Here is a 26,170-nt window from a genome sequence, read left to right as displayed (position 1 = left end):
TCCACACATTTTTTTCATGATTAGATATACTAGTGAAAATAACACACATTATCTTGTTTTCCTTTTTATGTAATTCATTGAATAATTTTGGAGTTTGTCAAGATCCTCTGTAATGGAAAAATGTAGGTTATTGAGATAAAAAAATTAGCACGCATTCGTTCGTACATGAACTTGAAAACTCATAGTATAATGAAATTCACTAACAATAAGAGTTTTAATGGTACCAAATTTGAACTTTGAGCATGTATTTTAAAAAAATTTGCCGAATGAGTAAAAGTCTAACAATAAATGATTCTGAGATGCAATGAAATATTAACAGCCTTAGAAGTTTAAGTAAGAATAAATACGAGTCAAGTAATACGATGTAAGAGCAACAAACAACATCGTTTTTCTTAGATTAGTAAGAATAATACGATAATCAATCATCTTATCCAAATACTTCTTGATGTCGATAGAAAAATATTTGAAGTACTTTAGACTTGATTTCAATAGTTGTTACTCTATTATCGCAATAACTGAGAACATAAATTATTGTATCTATATACGACAATCCAGTACGTAGTAAATTAATCTTTGAATAATATTAATGAAATCCTCGACATAGTAAGCTGCCGGTATTATTGAGCAAAGCACTTAATGCTTACCATTACATTGCTAACTTTTCGTCTATAGATGTAAAGAATTTGTTAGAGTGGAAAGACAATCAATCTTCATATCCAGAAGACAGATCTAGATATGTGGGAATGCGGTAAATCTCGAGAAAAAAGTAAACCCATGGAGTGTGACCGGACATGAAAAGCGAGAGGACACGCGTTGAGCAAAGTCTTGAGGTTAAAGCTGAAATCCATTGTAACGTCAACTATCCTTTTTATATGTTTGCAGATTAGTTATTATCTTTTTCTTCAGTTAAAGTATAGCAAAACAAATACTCCCTGAAAAACAGTATGGGAAGAACTTTGTGAAAACATGATTTCTATTATAATCCGAAAATATTGACTAATAATCGATGAAAAACATTCTTCGAAAAATAGCACGTTACCTAACTAATACGGGAAAGTAGATTGTTATCTCGTATGAGGTTTACGCCCTAGCGAAACGAAGCTGGAATGAGACACGAGGCGAGGATCTCTTTCCCGAACATGTTATTATACATAGCTATATGGTATTTTGCAAAATAACGTGTGGAAAGCACAAATTCGACGAGCATGTGGTAAAGTCTAATTAAAAAAAGTCCCCGTAAAAAAAGTCCCCGTAAGTAAAAAAAAAACTGAAAAAAAGCTCCACCGATCGTATCTGTAAAATATAATCGGCCTAGCCGTGTATAGAAATTGTACGAAGCGTGAGTAAACACGAGTGGATTTTTTTTCTTGCGCACGATTTAACGTAGCGATAAGGGTGTGCGCCATCGTAGGATGATTTATTGTCCACGTATGTTGTCCACGTACAAGTATATGAACAACTCTGCTGAGCGATTGCCGACGATTACGTCGTATACACAAGATCTCGTACGTATACGATCTACACCTGCTAAGAGTTGGCTCGCACATTTTTTTGCACTTTACATCGACTGAATTTCATCATCCTTTTCTCCTTTCATAACGATTATAAGAATATTGAGCCTTTGATAAGATCTTTTTTAATTTGTCAGGCGTTGCTTCATATACACATATCATTTTTGCAGAAATTAAATCAGCGCAATTTTTCGTTAGATATACTAGCCCGTTAGATAATGTAATGCGATAACAATTATTGGAATAAGTTTTATTTTACATAATTTATATGATTTCAAATTGCAATATAAATTAATTCAATGTAAATTCCACAGAGAAACACCATAATATATAATTCATGATTTAATTACATAATTTCCTTATTCTCTGAAACAAGTGGAATCTCAAGATACTTACATTTCCGCACATGATTGTGACAGTTTTTTACCTGCTTTTAAAAGTGTTAAAATTAATGGTACAGTGATTACTATATGATTATTATTATTATTATTATTATTATGATTACGCCCATAAAAAAGGACGCTTACGATTTTGACGAGGCAGAGATTTACATATATAGCAGATATATATATATATATATATATATATATATATATATATATATATATATATATATATATATATATATATATATATATATATATATATATATGTGCTAAATCTGAAATCCAAATTAATCAGTCATCTGGCCATGTTACAAGAGACACGTGTAAAACATAATTTTTTATGGTGTTTTTATAGTTCCTCTTTTAATTTCATGGAGAATAAAGATATTAGCGTTCGAATAATACTAATCAATATAGATCAAAATAAGATAAGAAATTTTTTTTCAGTAATGCTCAAAATTTAGACCATTGCAGAATCACAAAAACTGAAGCAGTTTGTTCACGAACTGGTAAATTTGAAAAGTCTTATTTTATATTTTGGAAGCTTCGCAAGAGTTTAAATTACAAACGAAAATAATCAAAATGTGGTTTTTCATCGTATACACAAATTGACCGGGTAATATTCTAATTTGATTATAGATTTGGATTCAGCATCGATAAATTCATGAAAATAAACGTATGACGGCAAAAGTACGGACGACATTGTTTTTTATGAACCTCTGTAATAAATTTACAATTGATATTATCAAAATTCCAGCAATTTAAAACGATAAATGGGCGTGTAACATGTGTGAATGGGCACAAGTGTTTTCAGTTTTCTTATTGTTTCATAGAATAATAAAATCTCATATAAATGAGTGCGTGCATTCAATATCAAAATTTACGATAACGGTGTCGAACCATGGTACTTTTTTATTGATTATTGCAGATAAAATATAAAATATAATATAGTTGTTTAAAAGTGTGCATCGAAAAAACAATTTAATTGTAATACGAAAAAACGACCGGAAAAAAAGAAAAAATAAAGTTTGTAGTGACGTAGAACATTCCTGAAATTCATTCACTCAGTCTTTAGGAAGTTAAAAGTAACCATCGCAACAAAAACAGAGTGTACCAAAAGTTATTTTGTCAGAGACGGATGAAACTCACTATACTTTATAACGTTTGTTCAAAATACTTAATCATATAACACACTCAAAGTTACGTGCGCACGCACACACACGTGCACACTTTGCTATTTTTCCGTGGGTTTTTCGTCTCGCCCCTTCCGAATATATGCCTGTCGATTTTATTAGCATGATCAGAATTGCTAATTCCCGCACTAGAATATATATACTCCATCTTTCTGAGCCTTTTCTTTCATCTTTGCGGATGCGTAGTGCTAGCTTCACTCTTGCATGACACGACTGCACATATTCCATTAAGGAAATGCCTTTTCAGAATATCTGAACTCGACTTTCTTTACTTTAATACACTATTTCTATGTCCCTTCCTTCCTCCCTCTCTCCCTCTTCCCCCCCCCCCCCCTCTCTCTCTCTTCAAGAGCAGCAAAAATAAACGCAGTAGGGAGAGAAAGTGATTTTATTCTGGCCACAGAATTTATTTATTCGCTTATCAACCAACTTTGCTACAACTACATAATAAAATCTTGCAAAGGTACACGTAGATACCTTTGCAAGTAGGTTACACATACGTAAATAGGAATAAGAAAAAAATAAAACCAGAACAAAACAAGCCAATTTTAGTAGCTCTGCCGTGTTGATATTAATTTACTTTTAACAATTTATTTTTTTCTTTTTATTTATTCTATCTCCAGACCATTTATAGCGTTGCTTGATTTCTGAGAAATTTTGCTAGCAACATATATTCGATTTCTACTAATTACTGGTTGATTTTTTATTTATTTTAGGTATAATTATTTTGAATATCACAACTTCTTTGATATCTGCTAATGGTTAAAAGGGAGAACAATCACACCACGGATATCCACGCTTTGCTCTTCCGTTTAGCCGAAAAGGAAACAGTCATTCCCTTTTACTTATTCTTCCTCTTAGCTTGCTCTTTTTTCTGCGTGCGCGTCCCTTCTAATGCAATTTATCTTGGTGCTGAACTCCTAAGTAGTCTCTTACGGCTTGGCAAAAACTTTCGTGCGTGTGTTTATCCGGATGGTCTTCCAAAGTGAACGTTCGTTTTTGTACATTCGTATCCAACTATATAATATCGGCACCGCCACCCTCGTTACAAGTATTTTGCCGTGTAACGTCTGGCTTAATACTGTTATGTGATTTTTTTATTTGTCTCGACGTTTGAAACAATTTATGCAGTATAATTTTTTCATTGCCTAGTTATATGTCTATTGAATGCATATCGAAGATATTTGTGGTTTTACGTAGCTTCCTAAGTTATAAAATTTTTGAGATCGAGCTTCTGTTCGACTTTTTACAACTCAAATCAACTTTGTACTGATTTATTACACGTAAAAGAATTTTACGCAAATGAAATCCAATACGGAGTTTTCGATCCAAAAAGAAATATCAGTCGTCAGTTCTTTTCTTTTAAATATGTATACATATATACAAGAGAAAGTGAAAACTTGGCTGGTGTTTTTTATTGATCTGCGAGAAAAATGAAAAATATAAGGCCTTGGGGTAGAGCTTAAGCACGGTGAGGGCGCTTTGCACGCCATAAAAAGAAAAATTCAGCGAGATTATTGACAATTTACCAATATCAACTTATGTATATGTGACTAAAAGATGTTTCCCTTATTTATTCAATGCTAAATTATGTCTGATTACGTACCACTCCGATTCATCCATCGTGTTTGATAGAATAAAAAAGCTTATATTTTGTTAGCTTACATTTAAAAAGTTGAATTTCCAAGTACATTGTCTTCGATGGGTTAATTTGTGAGATGAACCGTGGCATTCTGTAAAACGTAACCATCGCTGTGCGCGTAATACACAGCCCTCCATTCATATTTGTAGCCTAACAATGTAACTTACTTCAATTTATAGCTAAAGGATATCAAAACTTAAGCCCCACGCTTGTCATACGAGGGTGGGTCAATAATTCTTTAGAAAATCCAAGAGATGGCGCGCGAAGCATCATAATTTATGTTGCAATAGCAAGCATCACTTCTAAATAGAATACTGCCAAAGTTTCAGCCAGATCCATCAAGTGTCGATCGTCGATCAAAATGAACAATTTTTGCTTATTCTTAAAAACACGTCTATTTATTCTATTTCACCGAAAGAAATTAAAGTTGAGGTAGATGCAATTGGGTAAATGAATTTAAACGTGGCTCTACATTGATTGCAGATGAACATCGTTCAAGCTGTCTTGTAGACGTAAATACTCCGGAAATGATCGATAAAATCCGACATGATGTTAAGTGACCAAAAAATAAAATTGTGCGAAACAGTTAAAACCACAAGGTTTCAAAAAGTACAGTCATTTCGATTTTGCATGAGAAATTGGAAACGAGAAAAATTTCAGTAAGATGGGTGCCACGTTTGTTCTCAGCAGTTGTGTGGTAACCACTTAAGCCAGCCCTCTTGGTTTGCATCCATCATAATCCGGACAACTTTCTGCGTCGATTCATAACTATAGACGAAACATGGATATACCACTATACTTAAAGCCTAACTATACAGTCACTACAGTCAAAACAATGAACTATGAAAGGTCAACTAGCTCCAAAGAAGGCAAAGACAGTAAAATCGGTCGGCAAGATTATGGCCACTGTTTTTTGGCATGCACGTGGAATTATCTTCGTCGACTATTTAGAAAAAAGACAAACAATCATCCGAACGTATTTTGCGTCGTTATTGAACCGGTTAATTGAGGAAATAAAACGAAAACTTTCTCATTTGAACAAAAAAATTTCTGTTTCAAGACAATACACGAGTGCAAACTTGCGCAGTTTCAATGGTCAAAATTGAGGAATTTAAGTTCAAATTAGTGGACTATCCGCCGTATTTATCAGATTTAACCCCTAGTAAACAAATTTATTTTTTTTATTCCTAAAACTAAAAAAGTGGCTTGCCAGTCAACAAGTCATCTCGAACGAGGAGGTCATAACACAAATAACTGGCTATTTTGAGGAATTTCCAAAATAATTTTTTTTTGATGGCCTGAAAAAATTCGAAGGACGGCTAGAAAGGTATATCGAGTAAGAAGAAAATTATGTTAAAATATAAGAAGATCTACACAAAAAAATTGTTTTTCTATCTTTTTCTAGGGACTTATTGACCCACCTTCGTATATAGTAATGTCTGTCTTTGCGTGAAAGCTTAGAGCACTCAGCATAGTGTAAAGTAAAAAGTAATAAAAATTATAACTACAAAAGATAAAATTTACGAAATTACGTATTAAGAAAAAACTATTAACATTTTTAATATCTTGTACTTTGTACGTTTGAATAAAACTAGCGTTCTAAGAAGCATGCACTCTGAATATTTGTTCGCAAAGCATGTCCGTTTGATCAAATAAATCTAATAAATTTATTACTATTTTTCTATACCTTAATTATACTTTAGTATAATTTACGGTATAGCTATTGAAGTTTCTGCCAGGGAAGCAAGAGAACGAAATGATGGATTCTTAAATTCTTTGAAATAGCTTTCAGACATTTGTTCTATTTGTAGAAATATTAATAGACACATTGGTCAGCTTTCTGTAGTCGGCGTACTACTAGATGGGCTGTCTGTATACTGCATTGATACTTAATTATGAATAATAAAAATGCATAAAAATATCTGATGCTTTAAAGTGATTAAAAATGAAAAATACACTTAAAAAATGTACATTGATTGAAGGTTTTTGTCAGCGAGGACTTTCTACTCAATCAAAATTTTGCCTATCGTTACTATTGAATAGATTGTACGCTTTATTCTTCAAAAGTAATGACATGTATGATCCTAAATTTAACAGCTTTTACATAATCATATAAGTATAGTTCCAAAGAATAAAATGCAAATAACGCGTTCGTTCGTGATTTGAACTGCCGTAAAAAATTCTAACACTGTTTTCTTTTGCCATAAATCACGATTCAAATTACTACATTTTGAAACCAAACTTTGCTAAGAAGTACGTATGTAGTTTTTCCATGAATAAACTTGTTCCGTACATTCTCGACAAGCGAGTACACTTTATGCACATTTTTGAGACGCTATTTCTCTCGCATAATCCAAGCTTTTTATGTCAGAATAAGAAACATTAATTTTTCTTTCATTTTATTTGGGAAATAACATATTAACGTTTTTCTGATAAATAAATTCATTTCAATATAATATAATTCTCAAATGTTGAAACTGATCCTAATTAACGGGTGCAATTGTACTTGTCAGATTTTTTCTTATCGATGATCACCCTGAATAATATATAGCTTACTTGAATTGTAATTACCCATACTTTTCTACTTAATAAGCTTTTCTCTTGATTCTAATAATGATTTTTAGAATTTATAGTGTTTTTTAAATTTGTATAATTAGTCTGACTTTTACTAACTGACTTCCCAAATTCAATATTCGCATAATCAATTGATTTAAAAACTAAATAGTCAAACGAAGTAATAAAAGAAAAAGAATATAAGAATATATTATGCTGCAAATGTAATATATACTTTATGATACTTCAAGCTTTATTGCTGTTCAGAATCATTGAATGACTTATGCTGTTAAAGTTTTGTGCATATCACGCATAGATTGGGTTTGAATGTTAAAAATATTCTGACAACGATTTTCCATGTCAGTTTTAAATAAATATATAAATAAATAAAGTAAGATTACATTGAACCTGATTTACAGTTTGATTATCCACAGACATATAGGTGTCATCAAAGCACATAATCAATTGATTGTATGAAAGAAAAATATTTATCAAAGTAACACCTTGATAATATACAAGGGTCGACAAATTAATTAACAGTGTGCTTTTGAAAAGTATATCTCGGTGATTTAGTGACAACCTCAACATAAGAGTCGATATTATCTGTATCTAAATGCGCGTTGTCAAAAAAAAAAAACCAGTATATATAGCATATAAACGCGCACGCAATCTCTCTTTCTCTCTCCTCTTTCTCCTTCGGCGCGGCGACATAAACGTGCGCGTGTAACGCTCTGGCGACTCCTGCAACGTGCCGGCGCTTATAGTCAGTTTCGTCGGGTCCGTCGACGCGTTCGCACACCTTTTACCAAAACACTCACAGTATCCCTATCTCACAAAAGATATTTCTGCAAATTTATATTCATGCAATTATTGAAATTTCACACGATAATTTGATTGTTGCGATTGCGGAGCAGTCGCTCTCGGAATATCGCGAGACTGACTTTATTCACACTGTGTAATCTGAAAAATCCAAGTAATTTTCGATTGAGTTTCGCGTGGAAGTCATAAACGTAAGCAATTTTTATTCAGTTAACTGCATGAAAGCGATAAAAAAATGACACGCGTGCGCGCCATGGCTGCACAAGAGGAATAAGAAGGCAGTAAAGATCTCAATTACAAGCACTCAATAAAGCTGTTGAATTGTGATAGAAAAAAATTTAGTTTCAGCACATGAATCCATTGTCGCGTGCTACAATAGTGCATAAAAATATGCTAAAAGTGCGCGAATGAAGAAGTATGGAAAAACGCGTTAAGAGATTATCGGATTAAGCTAACGTATTGCAAGTAAATATAACAACTACGTCTGATTATCTTTCCAATTGTCAAAAGAATCCTGCCTGAATGCTGCGTTCGAAGATTTTCAATGCAAAGAAAGAAGACGAGATAAATATGCAACAGTAAGAACTTTTTTCATGCCTTGAAACTTGTCAATGACAATACTCAACATATAGGTGCCAAAAGAAAATAATAATAAGATGTATTCTCGTTGTAAGTGAGTGTTATTCTAAGATGAAAACGGAGACGCAAAAATATTTTTTTGCGCGTATTCAAGTGAGTGTCAAGATTATTGTAGAGAGCAGCTCTTTTTAAATCGGCGAGGCAGACTATCACATTTTTCACGCGCCTCCGCGAGTCGTCTCTCGTGAACATTATGATAAAGAAAAAGAATACGCACGTGATTACCGTCCTTAAAACTTTAATGTGCACTTGCCTATACCAATTTTTTCTTTCATCGTTGATGAATAACCATACTTGCTAAATGTGAATACATCATTTCAAATCTTTAGAGAGAACATTATTTATTTTTAAATTGACTAATATTCATTTTACAAAGTAATTAGATTCATAGAACCACAATTTCTTGTTAATTCATGATGTCTAACTTCGCTCTTAAAGATGTTATCTTTAAGTTATGTTAACAGTGGCAGGTCTTTACCTTTTGTTTATTAATCAAATATTTATAAGACTGAACCGTGAGGTAGACTGTTAATGAATCAACGGGCAGAAACTTTCTACGCATAACAATGTGGAGAACTCTGCTCTTTCGAAAAAGCTTTTCTGAACAAAACCGTTATATTTTGAAAACAAATTCATTTCTCTTTCTCTGAAGTCACTTCGAGTATTTATCGAACGTTCTTATAATAATTAATAAATAAAAATGAAAGAAAACAATTACCTTCGTACTTTAGTAAGCATTCATTATTGAAAATACACTGCGCAATGTAGTCGCAAAAATTTCTGTGTTATTATTACAAAATTTGTAATTCATTGTATGGTATGTTACAATTACACGAGGAATTGTGCACACGCATATCATATCTTGGACATTGTACATAAAATTGATTTGCTTTCAATATTATCAATATAATACTGAATACGACTGAACATAATCACTTTATAATAACGATAAATTTAGCGGAAATTTAATCGACGAATCAACAGGGAATCTTTGAAGGCATTTGTAATTTTAAATTTTTCCCTATCTACCGCATTGCGTGATTTTAAACGTACTAACTGGAGAGAAAAAAGTTGAACTCAATTTTTCCTGTGGTGTAGGATCGAACTCGTACACTGAAAAGCAAAAGTTATAGTTCCCCAGGATTTTTACCAGTCGTTAGTCAAAAAAACGTCCACTCTCGCTATCATTTCCAAGTTAGTTATTATTATATTTTATCATTACACTCTAAGACGAAATTATGTTGCAAGGATATTATGGCTACATTAAAGTTCCGTGTGTACAACTACGTACAAATATTGTGACTCATCACCTGAATCAAGACCATATATATCAATCAATTGATTTTGTCTATATACAACACTACGTACCCCAAAGCCTTATCGTAATCCGTACATGTGCTTTATTAGCTTCAGCCATATTTTACATTCTTCTGCAGTGCTGCAATGTTAAATTGGCTGAACTTAACTGCCAGACGGAGTTTACAATGACGCTATACATTATAGTTATTTAATGGTTGATATAAAATCGTTTCTTAACTAAAATTTGTTTCAAGTTATCTCGACTTTATCCACAAGTGAGATTTATGAAATGAAGTGTTCAATAAAAACAGTGTGTTCGTAAGGATTTGCAGATTTCCGAAGATGAATAGATTAATGGTAAATGAAGTTGCAATTGAAATTCTCGAGAAAAGTTGTAAATTAAATTATACTTTCGCAATTCTATCAAGACGATTTTAATGTATAACTTAACGTCATTAAAATCTAATACAAGACTAAAGATATTTCGAATATTTAGCTAAAAATAATAGTCGTTGTCATTCATTAGATTCCCTACCAGCATAACTACCGACTTGGAATTTTGATAAAAATGACAAAATTGGCATTATATTGTTCGTACATAAGTCAGCCATTTCGCGTTTCATCTTGTAAAGTGCATCGCACAGTTATAAGAAGATTACGCTTTTTCACGCGACCAGTGCTGGCGCACACATGCTTACTTTCGTCTGCAGTATTACGCACATCCATGGTGCTGCACGGTATGCTCGTATTATTGTCCCGACTGAAAATGTTTGCAACGTTTTACGAGATGTTCCCTTTACGTTACTGCTTTTATTATTATCGCGCACTTATTTTATTTGCGAATATTTTATTTCCGGGAAGCTTGCAAATTTTTTTGAGGCGAAAAACGTCAATGAACATTGGATCAAACGATAAGCGATAAGGAATAGTGCGAGTGATGATGCGCGAGAGCAATTTACAAGCGAGTAAAACGTCACGCCAACGGGAGGCAATTAGATTCCTTTTTAGGAGACACGATAATGTCAATATAAGGCGACAACACCCTTCAGCCTGCTCTTCTTTTTGGCGCCGTTCATAATGAGACATTTCCGGGTTAATTGAGAGGTTCGAAGGAAAGCAATAAACACACTAATCGAATTAGCGATGATGGAAAAGAAACTTCAGCATTCGACGCTCTCGCCATTATATCTTGCTTGTCTTTTCAATAAAAGTATTTATCCAGCCTGACTTAAGAAATAAAACACAATCCAACGCTATATCTAACGTGACGTTTAAAAAGAATTGTCATAAAAAAGATGCCATTACATATTTACCAGAATATTTTATTCGTAATATTAAGATTTTAAAGAACTAATAAGAAACTTTGTAACAACGTATCGACTGAATATGCATCATTATGCAGTAGTACAATATTTTGAATAAATCTTCTAAAGTCAGTATTGCATAGATATAATTATGTTAATTATTTTAGTTATTAAGTAACATGCAAGCTGATTAAGTGGGGCAAACAAATGTATTATATATAATGTATTTAAATGAGGCTTCTTCATTCCACTTCGCAACGATTAAATGCATCTTCGATTGTACATTTTGAACTCGATTTTAAATATCTATGTATTCAAGTAACAAATTATTATTTTTGCGGACTTCAGTTTAATCGAATTCACCTATCCGATGCTACCTTTGAAAACAATTTTATTTTGTTTGTTTTACAAACACAACTTATCTTACCTTTTTTTAATCCAATAGATGAGGTTTTTAACTTTGTTCAAATCAGACGAAAAATCTTATCTATGCACGAAAAATTTGCCACTGTGATGCTTTGATTGAAATCTAAAATGAAAGAAATTCAAAAGGTTATCTGACATAGTTCGCGTTTCGTTACCTCCGAGATTTACCGTAAGCTTCAAGCTCTTAGCGCTGAAGAACTTTTCTTTCTCGCTGCGACATTGTTAATTTATTTTCTTTTCTTCCTTTCTTTCTTTTCACGACAAGACACGAGAGCTGTAATATTGTCTCTTATTCCTACCATTGCTTCTCGCCTTCACACGTTCATTTCGGTCTTTCTCTTTCTCATTCGTCTGATAGCGTACTTTCAATTCAGCTTTTCTTTGTCTTCTTCTTCTGACTAAAAAAACACTCAAAAAACTGTACCAAGCTAAAGATTTTACGACACATTATCAGCCTAATTTAGTCTCAAGGTCAGAATATATCCGGATCCGCTGTTATCTCTCTCCGAAACATTATTTTGCTCTTTGCCTACCTCTTTTTTCTATTTATGAGTTACAATGCGCGGAAAAGGATTGCTCGGCGCGAAAAAAATTTCAAATCTAATTTTATCTCCGAGGCTACTCCGCGTATGTACGCGTATAAAAGAGCGTGCCAGTTTTTTATTACCACTATGAACGCAACTTGTAGGAAGATAGGTCACTGTCCCTTCGATTCTCTCTCTCTCTCTCTCTCTCTCTCTTTCTCATTCTCACTTTCACTCTCACTCTCTATCCTCTATCTCATTCAAACAATCACTGAAAAAAGTTCTTTGAGTTGGTAAAAAAAAGAGATTATGATTTGTACGCAATGATAGAATAAAAGCTCTGCACATTTTCATAATTTTGTTTGAAGGATTTATTTGACAAACAAACAAAACAGAATATTACTGTTTTCATAACTCAAAGCATACTTCATACTACCTCTCTTTTTCCATATAGCAGTTATTACACACGATAGAACTTTTTATAAAAAACATTTGACAATCGGTATATATAATGATGTAACGAACGTAAATATTTACTATAAAATGAAAAATGAGATTTCCTACGTGTTACAATTGGATAGTAAAATAAACAATAGGACAGATGAAAATTACGAGGAACTGAATTAATGGCGAAATAAGCTGTTATATATTTGTATTTGTATTCTGCTATTGAAGTATAGTTATCGCCCATACATTTACGCGCACACTGTTTTCCCTCTGATTTCACTTGGTCCGGTGCTCAATTTATCAATGCAGATAGAGTGTTCTCACTCGAATGTTTGATAGACAAGTAAAGTAGAATTATAAGGATATGGCTCCTATTATCACTAAGGACTTATTACATACAAGTTACTTCTTGGTTTTTGAAACTAGTTCAATGAGTATTATTTCTTAGATTCTAATTTCTAATCAAAGTTTTTTTTCATATTAGTATATAGTAAAGCTTCGATTTACTTTAATTCTAAAAATACAAATCGCAAGTACTTCTACACGATAAACACTCAATTTTGTTCGATTGAATATGTGGATAAAGATGGACTATAATTTTAAACCAAATAAAAATACATTCCAACTAAAATGAATGATTTTCAGAAAGATTAAAAAACAGAAATAATGACGCGTTAATTATTAATATATTTACAACGTAAGCATTCTACAATTCTCAACACAAAAGTTATTACTGACGTGCAAATAAGAGCAACCTTTCGAAAATAGCTTAGCATGCCATGTTTTATATTAATCCTCGTGACAGATATAATCCTCGTTGTTACTACATAAAAAAATGCCCGCTGGTACCAAGTTGTAGCAAATACTCTATGGCAATAAGAATAAATCGGGCTGTAATAACATTTCAGTTTTGATTAAAAGGATCCTCTTGAAGGCAAAAGGAATTTCGAGTTATTTTGAGATAAAAATTTTCTTGGGGCAAGAGGTATCCTCTTATTTAACGAGAATTTTTTCAGTGTGTAAAATACGAAATCTTCACATTTAATTACGAAAGACTTAAGGTAGTTCCATTTTTAGCTTTACTGTCATAGAAAATTTTTCGATAAACTTCCTTTTAACTATATAAACTCAATTACAAAATAACAGTAAGAATATTTTTAGGCTTAAAATTGATAAAAAAGATTTAACACATCTGAATTCATAACATAGGTTTTAATAAAAGGTTAATTTTTTACATATATGTTTCAAGGATATTGTTTTAAAAAATAAGAATAACAAATCTTTGTTGAAATACAATTCATGTACTTTGAATTCTACTTTCAATTCAATTATTAGAAAACCTTGTGGTCACCGAAGTTTTTAAAAAATAATTTATTAGTAGACACTAAATAACGTCATTATACATCAATTAGACGATCGCACGTTGTCTAATTATATTTTTTGTGCTAAAATTATTTTTTCACTTAAAAATGCTCAATAACTTTTTTAACGGAGGCCCTTGTTGATACGGTGCTACACTATGAAACTAACTAAAAATTCTTGTATGTATGCATTAAAAAAGATGTGTATTTTAATAGAAATATCAATGGTGGTAAAACTATAGAGTATAAAGTTGCAGCTGAAAGTTCACAAAGATAGAAAAAATGTAAATACGTAAAGTATATAAAAGCCGCAGTTTACAGCGTGGTAACATACGAATTCTCGTAAAAGGTATATTCGAGACTTAGCTATAAAAGTTAATATTAGAAATCGTACTGCTACGCTCTTGATTTTTGCGAGGCTGTGTGATTACGCAGCGCAGCTACAAGTACGGATTTCGCCTAATGTCGCAGTCGGTGCACATATATACAAAGAGCTTTGCCAAAACAAAATTGTTATCGCCGTGAGCGTGATGTTATCACCACAGCGCGAACCTCGAGAATATTACAAGCATAGCTCGGTAAGTCCGCGCGGGACTTTTGTAAAGTTCAATTCCGTTGTATTTCGTTGCAACGTTATTAGTTCGACTATATTTCTCATCGCATTGCCCACCACAGCGCTTCAAACTTGTTTCATTACGCGTGCAGTCCACTTCTAGAATCTTTTCGAAGCTTACGCCGCGTTAATAAGCCGAATCCAACTTCAGTTCATGTTTACATTAAAGATTTTATCTGATTTTTGTCGGCTTTAGGATAATTACCGCAATAAATAACGACTCTTGCTGTCTACGCTCTCATTCACTCAAGGAAAAAACCTATATGGCGCTTACTTCCCTCTACCAACGGTTTTCCGAAAATCTGTGACTCAGTACTGACGTCACCAGAGATCCATTTTCTACTTGAGTAGATGCTATGCACATAATATCTGTCATCTTTTGAAATATTTGACATTTTCTTTAATAATTGCTAGTCTCATGGAATTATAAACTACAAATGTATATAAATATATAATGCATTTCTCAGCAATGTTTTGTGTAGCTATTGATATTGCAATTGGAAATTGGATAGGCATTATTGACATTTTTATCTGATACTAAAAGCCTTGCTCGCTTTAGAGGGAGTATATATATACATGTATTCGATATTAGGTCGATGAATATTCAAAACAAATAAAGTAAGCTACGGCCAACTAGATTTTTATCGAGAAAAATATAAAAGAATTTTAACAAGTGTAAGGAATAAACGCGACGCTTTCATAGCTGTTATAGGAAACGGATCGTCTCAGCGGACAATTTTTAGCATGAATATTCATTGTATCAGACAATTTTTGCTTCGTTGGGGTAGCAAAAAGTAATTACTCAAATAGAATATTAGAATCATCTGGTTTTTAAAGAAAACAGTACATTCCGAAAATAAGATATGGCCATAAGCCAAGTTATGTAGATCTCTCTAGATAGCCATGGATCATCAATAACGAAGCATCGTTGCTTGTGTTTGTTGCAGAGTCACGTCAATCATTCAAAAAGCCTCAAAACACATGCAGCACTCGGAAGATCGGCAAAAATCTGCATTCGATTAAGGAACTCTTTGAGAATCGACATCGATCGAACTGTTTGAGAAGACTGACGGAAGAACTAATAGCGAAGGATGGAATCGCTGATGATTATCACGCTGATTGCCGCGGCGCTGGCGATTCCATCGAAGTGCGACGAGTATAAAGCGGACGAGCCGGACGGAAATTGTACGAACCCAAACAACAAGCCATGCGTCTCCGACGAAGACTACCTGGACATGATGTACGACTATATCGTGCCGGAAAGCTACGAGTGGCTGCTTATAGGCATGCACATTTTCGTCTTTGTGATCGGCCTCGTTGGCAACGCTCTCGTCTGCCTCGCCGTCTACCGTAATCACTCGATGCGCACGGTCACTAACTACTTTATTGTTAACTTGGCCCTCGCCGACCTTCTCGTCATCATCGTTTGCCTGCCGCCCACTATCCTTTGGGATATCACCGAAACATGGTTCCTGGGCGTGATACCCTGCAAAATTGTTCTTTACTTGCAGGTCAGTTGTCTCATAACTATCACACCTTATATACTATTCACCTTCTACACTATTCACTTTCATGACAATGCATGGCAGTTGGACGCGATTTATAAATTTTATCGAAACAAACGAAATTTTAGAATTTCACTGCAAAAATAGTCGCGTATGACAGTAATACCAGAGCTTAACCTCGCTCCTCTTCGTTCAGATAACCAAACTTACTTGCATAGTAATATTTACAACAATGCCGAAGGTGCTTCATGATCGAAAATTCAAGTGTAATTTAATTTACCAATCAATGTATACTGCTCTAGAAAAGATACTTTTTCATTTATGCCTTTGTTATTTATTTTGCAGTTGCAATATTAAGACCTCTTCTATGACAACACAAATGTCACAAAGGAAAATATCGACTCTGGCAATTATCTTAAAAAATTCATTCTACGTTATTACAAATAAATTTGTTAAAACATCTTTGACTAACAGGAAACTAATCGAGTAGATTACTCTAACGCATAATTTAATAATTGAAATAAAAAAAAGGATTTTATGAACTGTACTTTAAAAAGTTAGTTAATGCATTTAAAACTTTAATGAAATATATTTTGCAAAATAATTAATTTTCGAAAGTTTGAATAATGCGGCGGGACTGCTCAGCTCCTTCTCGCTTCCCCCGACTTGTTTGCTTCATACCACCAACTGCCGCTACGCGGCGTTGCGGTAACTTTACTCGCTACAGAGTTAGCGTGCTTGGTAATACTAGAAGCGGAACAGCAGTCGTAAAATTCATAAAAAGGGTACTCGCTACTTCAATAGCGCGTCGACTTTGCTAAAGCAGATCGGCGGGGTATGGCTATCAAGACATACTCAGTACGTAATTTTTGAATTTGAGGTGTTGGCTGCCATTTGCATCGATACCTCTCCCATGTTTTTATTTCAGTCTAAATATTTGAAGTTATTCGGTAACAAAATTTATAAATCATATTTTCTTTGATAACAATCATTTCGTAAACAAAAATCATTAAATTAAAGGCAGTGGTCCTGTCGCGCGAGAAACGAATCGATGTGTAATTTAGCTTAATGCATTTTTTTTAATTCACTAAACAATTTGAAACATGGGAGATTTATGCCACTCGATTATTGAGTTCAACGCACTCGTGGCTTACTAACTCATTCAAAGCGGAATAAAAACAACGACTAAATGATTCATAAAGTCAAGAAAATTGGTCACTCCATGACAAAATTAATCATAGAACGACTAAAATTATAATTTAATTTTCGGAAATGTATCGTTTAAATATTAATAAAACAATAATATTTAAGTATCGTTCATTTGATGCACGATAAAGAATAAAAGAAAACTAAGATACATGCTTCAATCAAAATAAAAAAAAATTCATGAATACGTTGCATTCTGCATGTTTCTCAAGCTCTAGCGCTGGCACTGAAAATAGGATTATATTTTGGCAAAATAAGTAAAAACTTAGAGCGACGCAATAGACTTAACGGGAAAGTTACGCTTTGCGGCTCGTTCGACTACGACCTTGAAGACTTTGAAGGTGAAAAGTGAGTAACCGGCTATCGTTGCAGTCCGAGCGCACATGTAATTTGGTTTGTTTCGCCACAGCGATGACCGCTAAACGTACGCTATCAGAAATTCCAGGTAAATGCGTTCACTAGTCGAGAGAGCACACATACGATGCGCAAAAGTATGTGTGTCATGCTACCTACATCTATATATTAAGCTAATCAATTCAGTTTTTTAATAAATCATTCGATTTTCAAATGTATCGTTTGAAAAAATGTTTTATCAAACTCCTCTACTACGTTTTTTTTTTTTTTTTATTTCCTCTACTACGTTATTGTCTTAACAAGCATAACATCGATAACTGAACTAATGGGACAAAATTAGATTAAAATATTATGGTCTCTCTTTCAAACAGACAATTATTTTACGAACAAAAGAGAAATATTATTTAAAATGTTTTTCCATTCGTTACTGTATGTTTAATTAAATTTAAAATACATTGTATGAATAGACCGTTTTTTCTTTAAATGGAGATATGAAAAGTAAGTACGTGCTTCAGAACACGTCTTTAGATTACTTTAATCGTGTATTACATACTTCATGCGCGGTTTAACAAATGATAATATGATTTTTGTGGATGTTGACCTCTGTCAACTTATAATTATAAATTTCATCTGTGTGATTCATTCAAAATTCGAATATTTTTAATTTAAACAATACTTTTTTAAATTAAAAAAATATTGGTGCAGATGACGTACAAACGGAATATTTTCTTCGTTAAGTTTTCATTTGTAAATTATTAACTGCACAAGAATTAATGTTTTGGAATTACTGTAATCGTCATTGTTAAAATTTTTTCAATGCTCAAATGTATATTACATTTAAAAAGGTTTTAATATGAACTCTTCTTTCTTGAAATACTTTCAAAATAAAGACATAGAGACAAGCATTTAAATTGACAAAGCGCTCGGTATTGAAAGTTAACTGAGCTGAATATTCTGAGCCAGAAATTCGAGACAAGAAATTCTACTAAAAAGCTCTTTAATTTCCTTTTCAAAATTAATGAGCATATAATAGCAGCTTAATATCGTGACATTTTTGTTACAAAATGACATCTACAGCAGTCTACTATCCTGACATTAGTTAACCATAAAAAAATGTACGCTCGTCTCGAACTACTTATTCTAGTATCGCGTGCGATTCGCGTGTGACCTTCATAATACAATATGTTCAATACAGCTTAGGTGAAAATTAGTCCGAAAAGACAATTATACAATACGAGATTATTCGTTTAGCACGTAGAACGAAGGAAAATAGAAATCAATAGTGAAGGGTTGATATAATACGTCAGAAAGAACAAAACTAAGAAAAAAGATAAGAAAGAAAAGAAAAAGGACAGGGCATACTTTACATAATAACAAAGTGAATACACGAACAAGTTAAATGATAGAGGAAAGGTAAAGAAAGAGATAGTGCGGAGGGGAGGATAAGTATAGAGAGAGATTGGGTAGAACAAGGCTGCGTACTGCGTAGCGTGTATATATAGCCACATGTATGTACACATCGACGAGGGGTGAAACTAACTGTGTGTATTGCTTACCCTTATCGGTAATCTGACTTGGGGTGGAACCTGCCATGACGAGATATCCCTTCTCCTAAACTGAGTGAGATGGAGGGAGAAGACTGATTGGCTTTATCGCCTATGGTTGCATCCACCTTGTATGATTTGATGGCAAAAGCACCAGTTCGAACGTCACGGTCTATACGTGAATATATATAATAAATTTATATGTCTAAGATATTTACAAAATTAATATTTTATTTAAATTAATAGTTATCGTATTAAATTATATAATTTATTTTATAATATTAGCATTATTACTAATATCAAATATATATATATATATATATATATATATATATATATATATATATACGCTGCCTGAACGATTGTTCTAATTGTGCCTACTTCGATTTTCTCCGATAGCATTAGCTCCAGGCTAACTATTTTCGTTCTTTGCGATAATTACACGTCAAAGTCAGCTGTAGGTATAGCTGATCAGCATAACAGCTTGTTAAATGTATGCTTTACAGTTTTTGCGAGCGTTAAGAGGTGTCGAATAAAAATAGAAAAATGATGTTAAATCTACTACAATAGGCTCTAATGGTAAATTCATACAATAATTTTCATGTATGTAAAAATTGGAACGAAAGAAAAATTTTGATGCTTAAAATTAGCCTAAAGTTTTAAGCTTAATGCAAAAATAAGAAAAGATTGATAGTTTATCTCGAGCGCGTACAAAAAATTGCTTTCTAGGGACAACCGAAGTAAAAGAAAATTAAATGCAAAAAGGAGTTAGGAATATTTCATTCGTTGAGACATGAATAAAAACATGAGACGTTCAAAGCCTTGAAGATAACATGATTATTCTTTTGTTCCCTCAGCAAGTAGGAGAACTTTGCAGATATCAAGACAATTTGTATATAAAGTTGGCGAGCTAATGACGTAAAAGCAGCTGCGTACCTACACTTGGCTAGTACACACGAGTTTCAATTAGTGATGTATGTAAAGAAGAGCCAACGAGCTCTATTACAAAAGACACATTACCAGCCGAAATGAGTAAAAAGGGCCAATTAAGTCGACAGCAAGGTGTGAAAACGAGCCCCGCGTGGTAACGAACGCGCGGAGCACGGAAAAAAGAGAAAATGTCTTTGGGTGGACGAGGGCAGCAAAACAGTGGCTTCCGGTGTCGGTTGTGTGCGTTTCCCTGGCGGCCACCAACAGCATTGTTGTTATGCAGTACATGCTCTATATACTCAAATTTACGTAATAGACGCTCGTGGGCAAAGTTCTTCGAGGTCCAACACACAGCTGCGTATAATGCCAAATTTGTATATGTCAATAATTGAAACACCCATGCGGTGGCGACAATCGAACAATCGAATCTTTTCAATTAAATTGTTCTGGTTAAATCACTTTTTAATTATATCGATATTAATCTTTTGAAAGAATATTGTTAAGAAAATGCATGCGAGAAAGGATGCTTAATATACGTTCTGACAGCGTTTAATAGATCAATTTTGTGTACAAAATAATCCTACAAATGGTAACTATTCAACTTTTGTTTTTAATTAATTAATTTAGTGGTAATTATTCAACATCATCTATGAGAATATAAAATATCAAAGTCCATATATACATATATAGCCATTTTTATCGTAGCATGTGTTACTGAAAAACATTTTTGCCAGCGATAATACTACTCTAATAATTTAGAAATTAATCAAAAACCAATTAAAAAGTTCAGTTTCCTCTGATGAGAAAATAAACGTGCTGTAATTTGAAGACACCCTCTTCGTCAAGATAAATTTCTCTTACTCAAGAGGATGATCTTGTGATATCAAGTTTATTTCCAGCTCGTATAATATTTTTCTCGTTGATTTAAAACATTCCCTTAGCAGAGAAATCCGATCAAACAGTTCATCGATAAGTGCTTGCGAATGAGTTCCGAGTGCTTATGACAGGCTTGAAATACGACTCAATTACAAGCGCGCGTGGTTGTTCAGCCATTTCTGCGACGCAATAAGTAGTTTTGAACTGTCTCCTTTGATCAAAAATTTTATCGCTCCTTTCCCGTTCCCTGCATTCTCTGACGCTTATGAATATCTACGTATTCCCCGTGTACTTACTTGCTGTGGTCGCCTCCATAGTAAATTTTACTCTACTTAATTTAGCTTCCTCCTCGCTACCTCAGCATACATTGCGATGAGGACTCATGATCTTAAGCGTAATCCTATATCCTCGTATATAAAAAAGTGATGGCCTGCCAAATGAAGGCATTTTAATCGTGATCTGATTGACGGAAAGGTAGTCATATGGGTTTCCAGCATGTGGCAGTAATCCGCTAAAAAAATTGTATGAATTTTAAATGAATTTTAGATGAAAATTCATGTAAAATTCACATGTAATACATGCTATGTTCACACACAATTCATGCGTAATTCGCAAGCATTTCATACCCGAATTATCCGAAAATTAGCATGCGAATTTCGTAAGAATTTTGAATAAATTTAGTAAAAACTTTTCATGAATTTCGTATTAATTTTGTATAAATCTTTTGTCTTTAATTAATTAATTTAGTGGTAATTATTTAACATCATCTATGAGAATATAAAATAGAAGGGTCCACATATACATATATGTATATAGCCATTTTTATCGTAGCATGTGTTATTGAAAAATATTTTTGCTAGCGATAATACTACTCTAATAATTTAGAAATTAATCAAAACCTAATTAAAAAGTTCAGCTTTCTCTGATAAGAAGACAAACGTGAATTTAAGGACATCCTCTTCGTCAAGATAAATTTCTCTTACTTAACAGGATGATCCTGTGATATCAAATTTTTTTTCCAAGATCTTTGGAAAATTAGAAATGCAAAATTTGTCCAAAATATATAACTATAATTTGGAAAAAACAGATTTTTTACAGCATCATTAGAGGTAAAAAATTCAAAACAAGAACAACGTGGGATTCATGAAGATTTATTAGATACTAATCCAAGAGCACAGCTCTTCGAGAGTATCCATATCGATACTACTCTACAGATAGAATGACAAATAAGAGAATCTCATCTAATCGATCTACTAAGTAAGGGGCAAGAATAATCCATTGACGAGTGCGAAATCCCTCTTTCAATAGATACTCGACTCGGATATCTTATAAGCATTTCCCTCACTATTTTTTAATCATAGCTTGAAGAAAATATAAAAAGCCCTGAAAACCAACCATACTAGTTATTTTAGTTATCTTAACACAAACAATTATTTACAGCGCCTTAAAAATTCACAAGTCTTAGTTTAGTTAAAGCAAATCAGTGTTTATAAATAAGAATCTTTTATTCCTTTCAAAATTGTGTTTATTTTCAATTTTACCACTACTATTCGAATTGATTTTAGACATTGTATTGATGTACTCTTTATTTGATATTTCTTGATTATTTTCTGATTTTTTTATTTCTTGATATACTTGAACTTGAATTATGTCGTTTTATAAATGTTAATAGATTAAATATTAGACTAGTATTTATTAGAAACAAATTGGCAATATTACCCTCAACAATTGATCAATAATGAAAAAAAAACAATACAAACAAAATAATTTTCAGTTTAATGATACATATTGTGTTTGAAATATAAAAAAATTATTAAGTCGTTACCGATTTGTTATAAAAATTGATACTCTAATTATTCGATTTATCAACAAATCCTCGCGAATTATTTTAACTTAGACCCAAATGGCAGTCTATTTTCATTAGCGCAAAGATTGATTAATATTTTATATCTTCTAAGCAACCAGCTACTATTGTTAATACACATACATATATCAGTCTTCCCTCCCATTTTCGGAATGTTCAAGTCTTTTCCATTTGATTCTTAATTTTGGAAGAGTAAGAGAGAGGAGAGAGAGAAAGAGAGAAAGAGGAAGAGATTGAAGCATGAATGTCACAATTTTTTTTTATTATTTAAGCAATTCAATCCTTACAAGATTATTATACTGCATACATGAAAGTGTATATAGATTTTATATATGAAAAAATTTAAAAACTCAGATTACAATCTTTCAGAAAGAGGACAGCATTTTACAAGTTCTGGCACAAGAATTTGATAAAAAGACGTAGGAGGTTAATGGTGAATACAGATTTAAAGAGCGCAGATCGCTGAAAAGTTTGATACGCGGGGTGTTGCGCTGGACATACTGCTATAACACGTGGTTCAGGTCCTGTTTATTTTGAATAGGGAAACATTAAGGGTGTAATGACCTGAACGACATCGATTTACGGTGGTAATAATTTATATTAGTAAGTTAAAACCAGAAAATGAAGGTTTGCGATAAGGATTGTAGTATTTTGTAAAGTAGTTTTTGCCTTTTAGTTTAGCTTGGGGTAGGAGATTGGTGTTAATGTTTGAAGTTGCAAGTTTCTTCTATTTTCGCTAAATGATCAACGTTTCCGTTATCTTGAATGCCTACATAGGAAGGGATCCAATAAAACTTGAGCTTATTACAGCCGAGAATGGAGAATTCGAGTGATTTTTTTTATGTCGTATATGTAAGAATTGGTTCAAGTCATCATATATTAGCATTTTTGAGAGCGAACAAGGCACCGAGTGAGTCGGAGAAAATAGAATAGCTGTGAAAAGGATCGCTTAAAGTCATGTCTAGAGTTTACAATGACAAGACATTCAGCAGTTAAAAGAGAGGCGGTATTTGGCAGGCTTATGCCAGCGTTTTTGTTAAGAACAGAGCAAAAACAAGCGCTGCCTTCTGAGACAGTGTCGGACGACTTACTATCGTTAGTGAATATGGTGACCGAGTCGTTGTTTTCAATCCGGTTAGTTGTCGCAGTGTTTGGTTTGTTTGAGTTTTTTATGCGAGAGCCTGCCTCCTAGTTGATGTAATAGAGTTGTAATCTCGAATGTACATTTTGCAATTATCGCAAATATAAATAGTATTTTCAGAGTTTTTAAGCTCTCTGGTACGGGACGATATAATACGATAATTAAGAAAGAGACAATGGTTTTGATTGAGCAATTTTCTTTTGAATCGGTTAATTCATTGGCATGTCAAGAGTTTGGTATTTCAGATGATTTTGTACAAGTAGCAATGGCATAAGAACTTTATTCGTTCTTGCAAGACGGGAAGTTTGGATTCGGCAAAAAGAATGTTGATGGTAGTGCTTTTTGGAAAATAAGGGCTAGTCTAATTGCAGCAAACTGCACTTTTTCTAACTTTTCTATTTGTGTGTTTTAAATGAGAAAATATATGAAGCACTCGTAGCCAAGACAAAAACGAACGTAGCATTTGTACAGAATAAGAAGAGTTGCAGAGTCAGCGCCCTACCACGTACTTTTTACAAATTTCAAAATATTCATCAAACGGAGACATTTAGCGAGAAGTGAGTTGATATGTTTTAGAAAATTTAATTTATAATCGAGGATTATGCCTAAAAATTTTACAGAATCTCTAGATTCTAAAGTTACATTGTCAATATTAATTGCGGAGGAACCTGGGGGGATATTTAAGTTATTGATTTCATGAAAACTGTTTCTGACGGGCAAATTTCAAGACCAAGTTCAGAGAGCTTTTGGTGGATTATAGTTATAGCTTTTTCAAGTAGTTTAGTGTAAGATTTAGTTTTTTGTCTATAGTAGACGGCTATATCGTCAGCAAATTGTTTCACGATGAAAAATTTTGGAAGGCTCTTGACAATATTCGCCACATAAATACAGTACAGCAGAGGGCTTAAGACTCTGCCTTGCAAAACTCCACGATTTACTATCCAAGATATAAGGCCTAGACTGTCAGTGTGAATAATTCTTTCAATTAGCTTGATTAAGTTAGAGGGACGAAATTGGACTAAGTTAGAGGGAGAATCAATATTAGTTAGTTTTTCGAGGAGGAGGATTGATCACAACATTGTCAAAGGCATCATTTATATTTAAAAATCAGCTAAAATACAATTTTTATTGGCATAGGCCTCTTCGGCGTACACTAAGAAATTTGTAAGGTTATCGATCAGTGACGGTGGCATGTTCTTTTTTGGGTAGAGAAGACTGAGTGGTAACATTGGCATAACTGGAGGGAATCAGAGTTGAAATACTGTTGGTTTGACCTACGTTCTTGCCGTCGTTATTCGACACCAATACTGGAATTTGATTTTGCACAAATACTGGAACACTAAGGTGTCGAGTTACACTTTTGAACTATAGCTTGGATAAATAATTAACACAGTGAGTATTCAAAGATATCGAGAGAAATGAATACGATAGAAAGACCGTGACAGCGCGTGTAAACATGTCCGCTTGCTTCGGTGTCTCGGACGCGAATCAATGTCACAATTAAGGTAACCCAATGTCACTTCATTCAACAAATCCAATCTATACAAGTAAAATACATAGATAGTTAGTAACAAAATTATTGACTATAGTGACTCTCAGAACGCTGATAGTGTAGCATAAATTCATTATATCTATATGTAATCTCATTTTTGTATGACACTTAAGTAAAATTATGTTAGATACTATTAATTGATATAAACAGTTCATATTTTCCTTTTCTCTGTAGATAGTATTTGAAGAAAGTTGGTAGAGTTTGTGAAGTAACAATCAAGTTGCTGAGCTCGATTATAGATCTATGCTAATACGAGCATAGGTAAAACAAGTTTACTCCAAAATTAACACATTTAGCATAACTTACCACTCGAAATTTATTGAACTAAATTTACTTGGAAAATAGCTGGCTATATTTGATATGCATTTGGTGGGATTTCATATAATTATTAGCCACATGTTTACTCTAATGAGACTTTAGGTTTGAAGTTGTAATACAAGTAAACGATACATGATTTTTAATGTTTCAGTGAATAGCTATA

The 26,170-nt window shown here is 33.1% G+C and overlaps 1 protein-coding gene and 1 non-coding gene across 2 annotated transcripts in view; both read left to right on the top strand.

Annotated features, from left to right (window-relative positions):
* Positions 1-8,072: 8,072 nt before the first annotated feature.
* LOC131664765 (orexin/Hypocretin receptor type 1-like) overlaps positions 8,073-26,170 on the top strand; it is a 38,105-nt gene continuing 20,007 nt past the window's right edge. Inside the window, exons 1-2 of the mRNA XM_058936111.1 lie at positions 8,073-8,682; positions 15,665-16,228. Of these exons, the coding sequence (XP_058792094.1) occupies positions 15,809-16,228 (420 nt within the window). The 5' untranslated portion in view covers positions 8,073-8,682; positions 15,665-15,808. The remainder of the gene's footprint in view (positions 8,683-15,664; positions 16,229-26,170) is intronic.
* LOC131664825 (U11 spliceosomal RNA) lies at positions 17,001-17,132 on the top strand. Its single transcript, XR_009301975.1, has one exon. It is a non-coding gene; the product is annotated as a U11 spliceosomal RNA (small nuclear RNA).

This window comes from Phymastichus coffea, unplaced genomic scaffold (genome assembly GCF_024137745.1).
Source record: "Phymastichus coffea isolate CEN01 unplaced genomic scaffold, Cenicafe_Pcof_1.1 PCOF00045, whole genome shotgun sequence".
Lineage (NCBI taxonomy): Eukaryota > Metazoa > Arthropoda > Insecta > Hymenoptera > Eulophidae > Phymastichus > Phymastichus coffea.
This window is presented reverse-complemented; position numbering and strand designations above follow the sequence as displayed.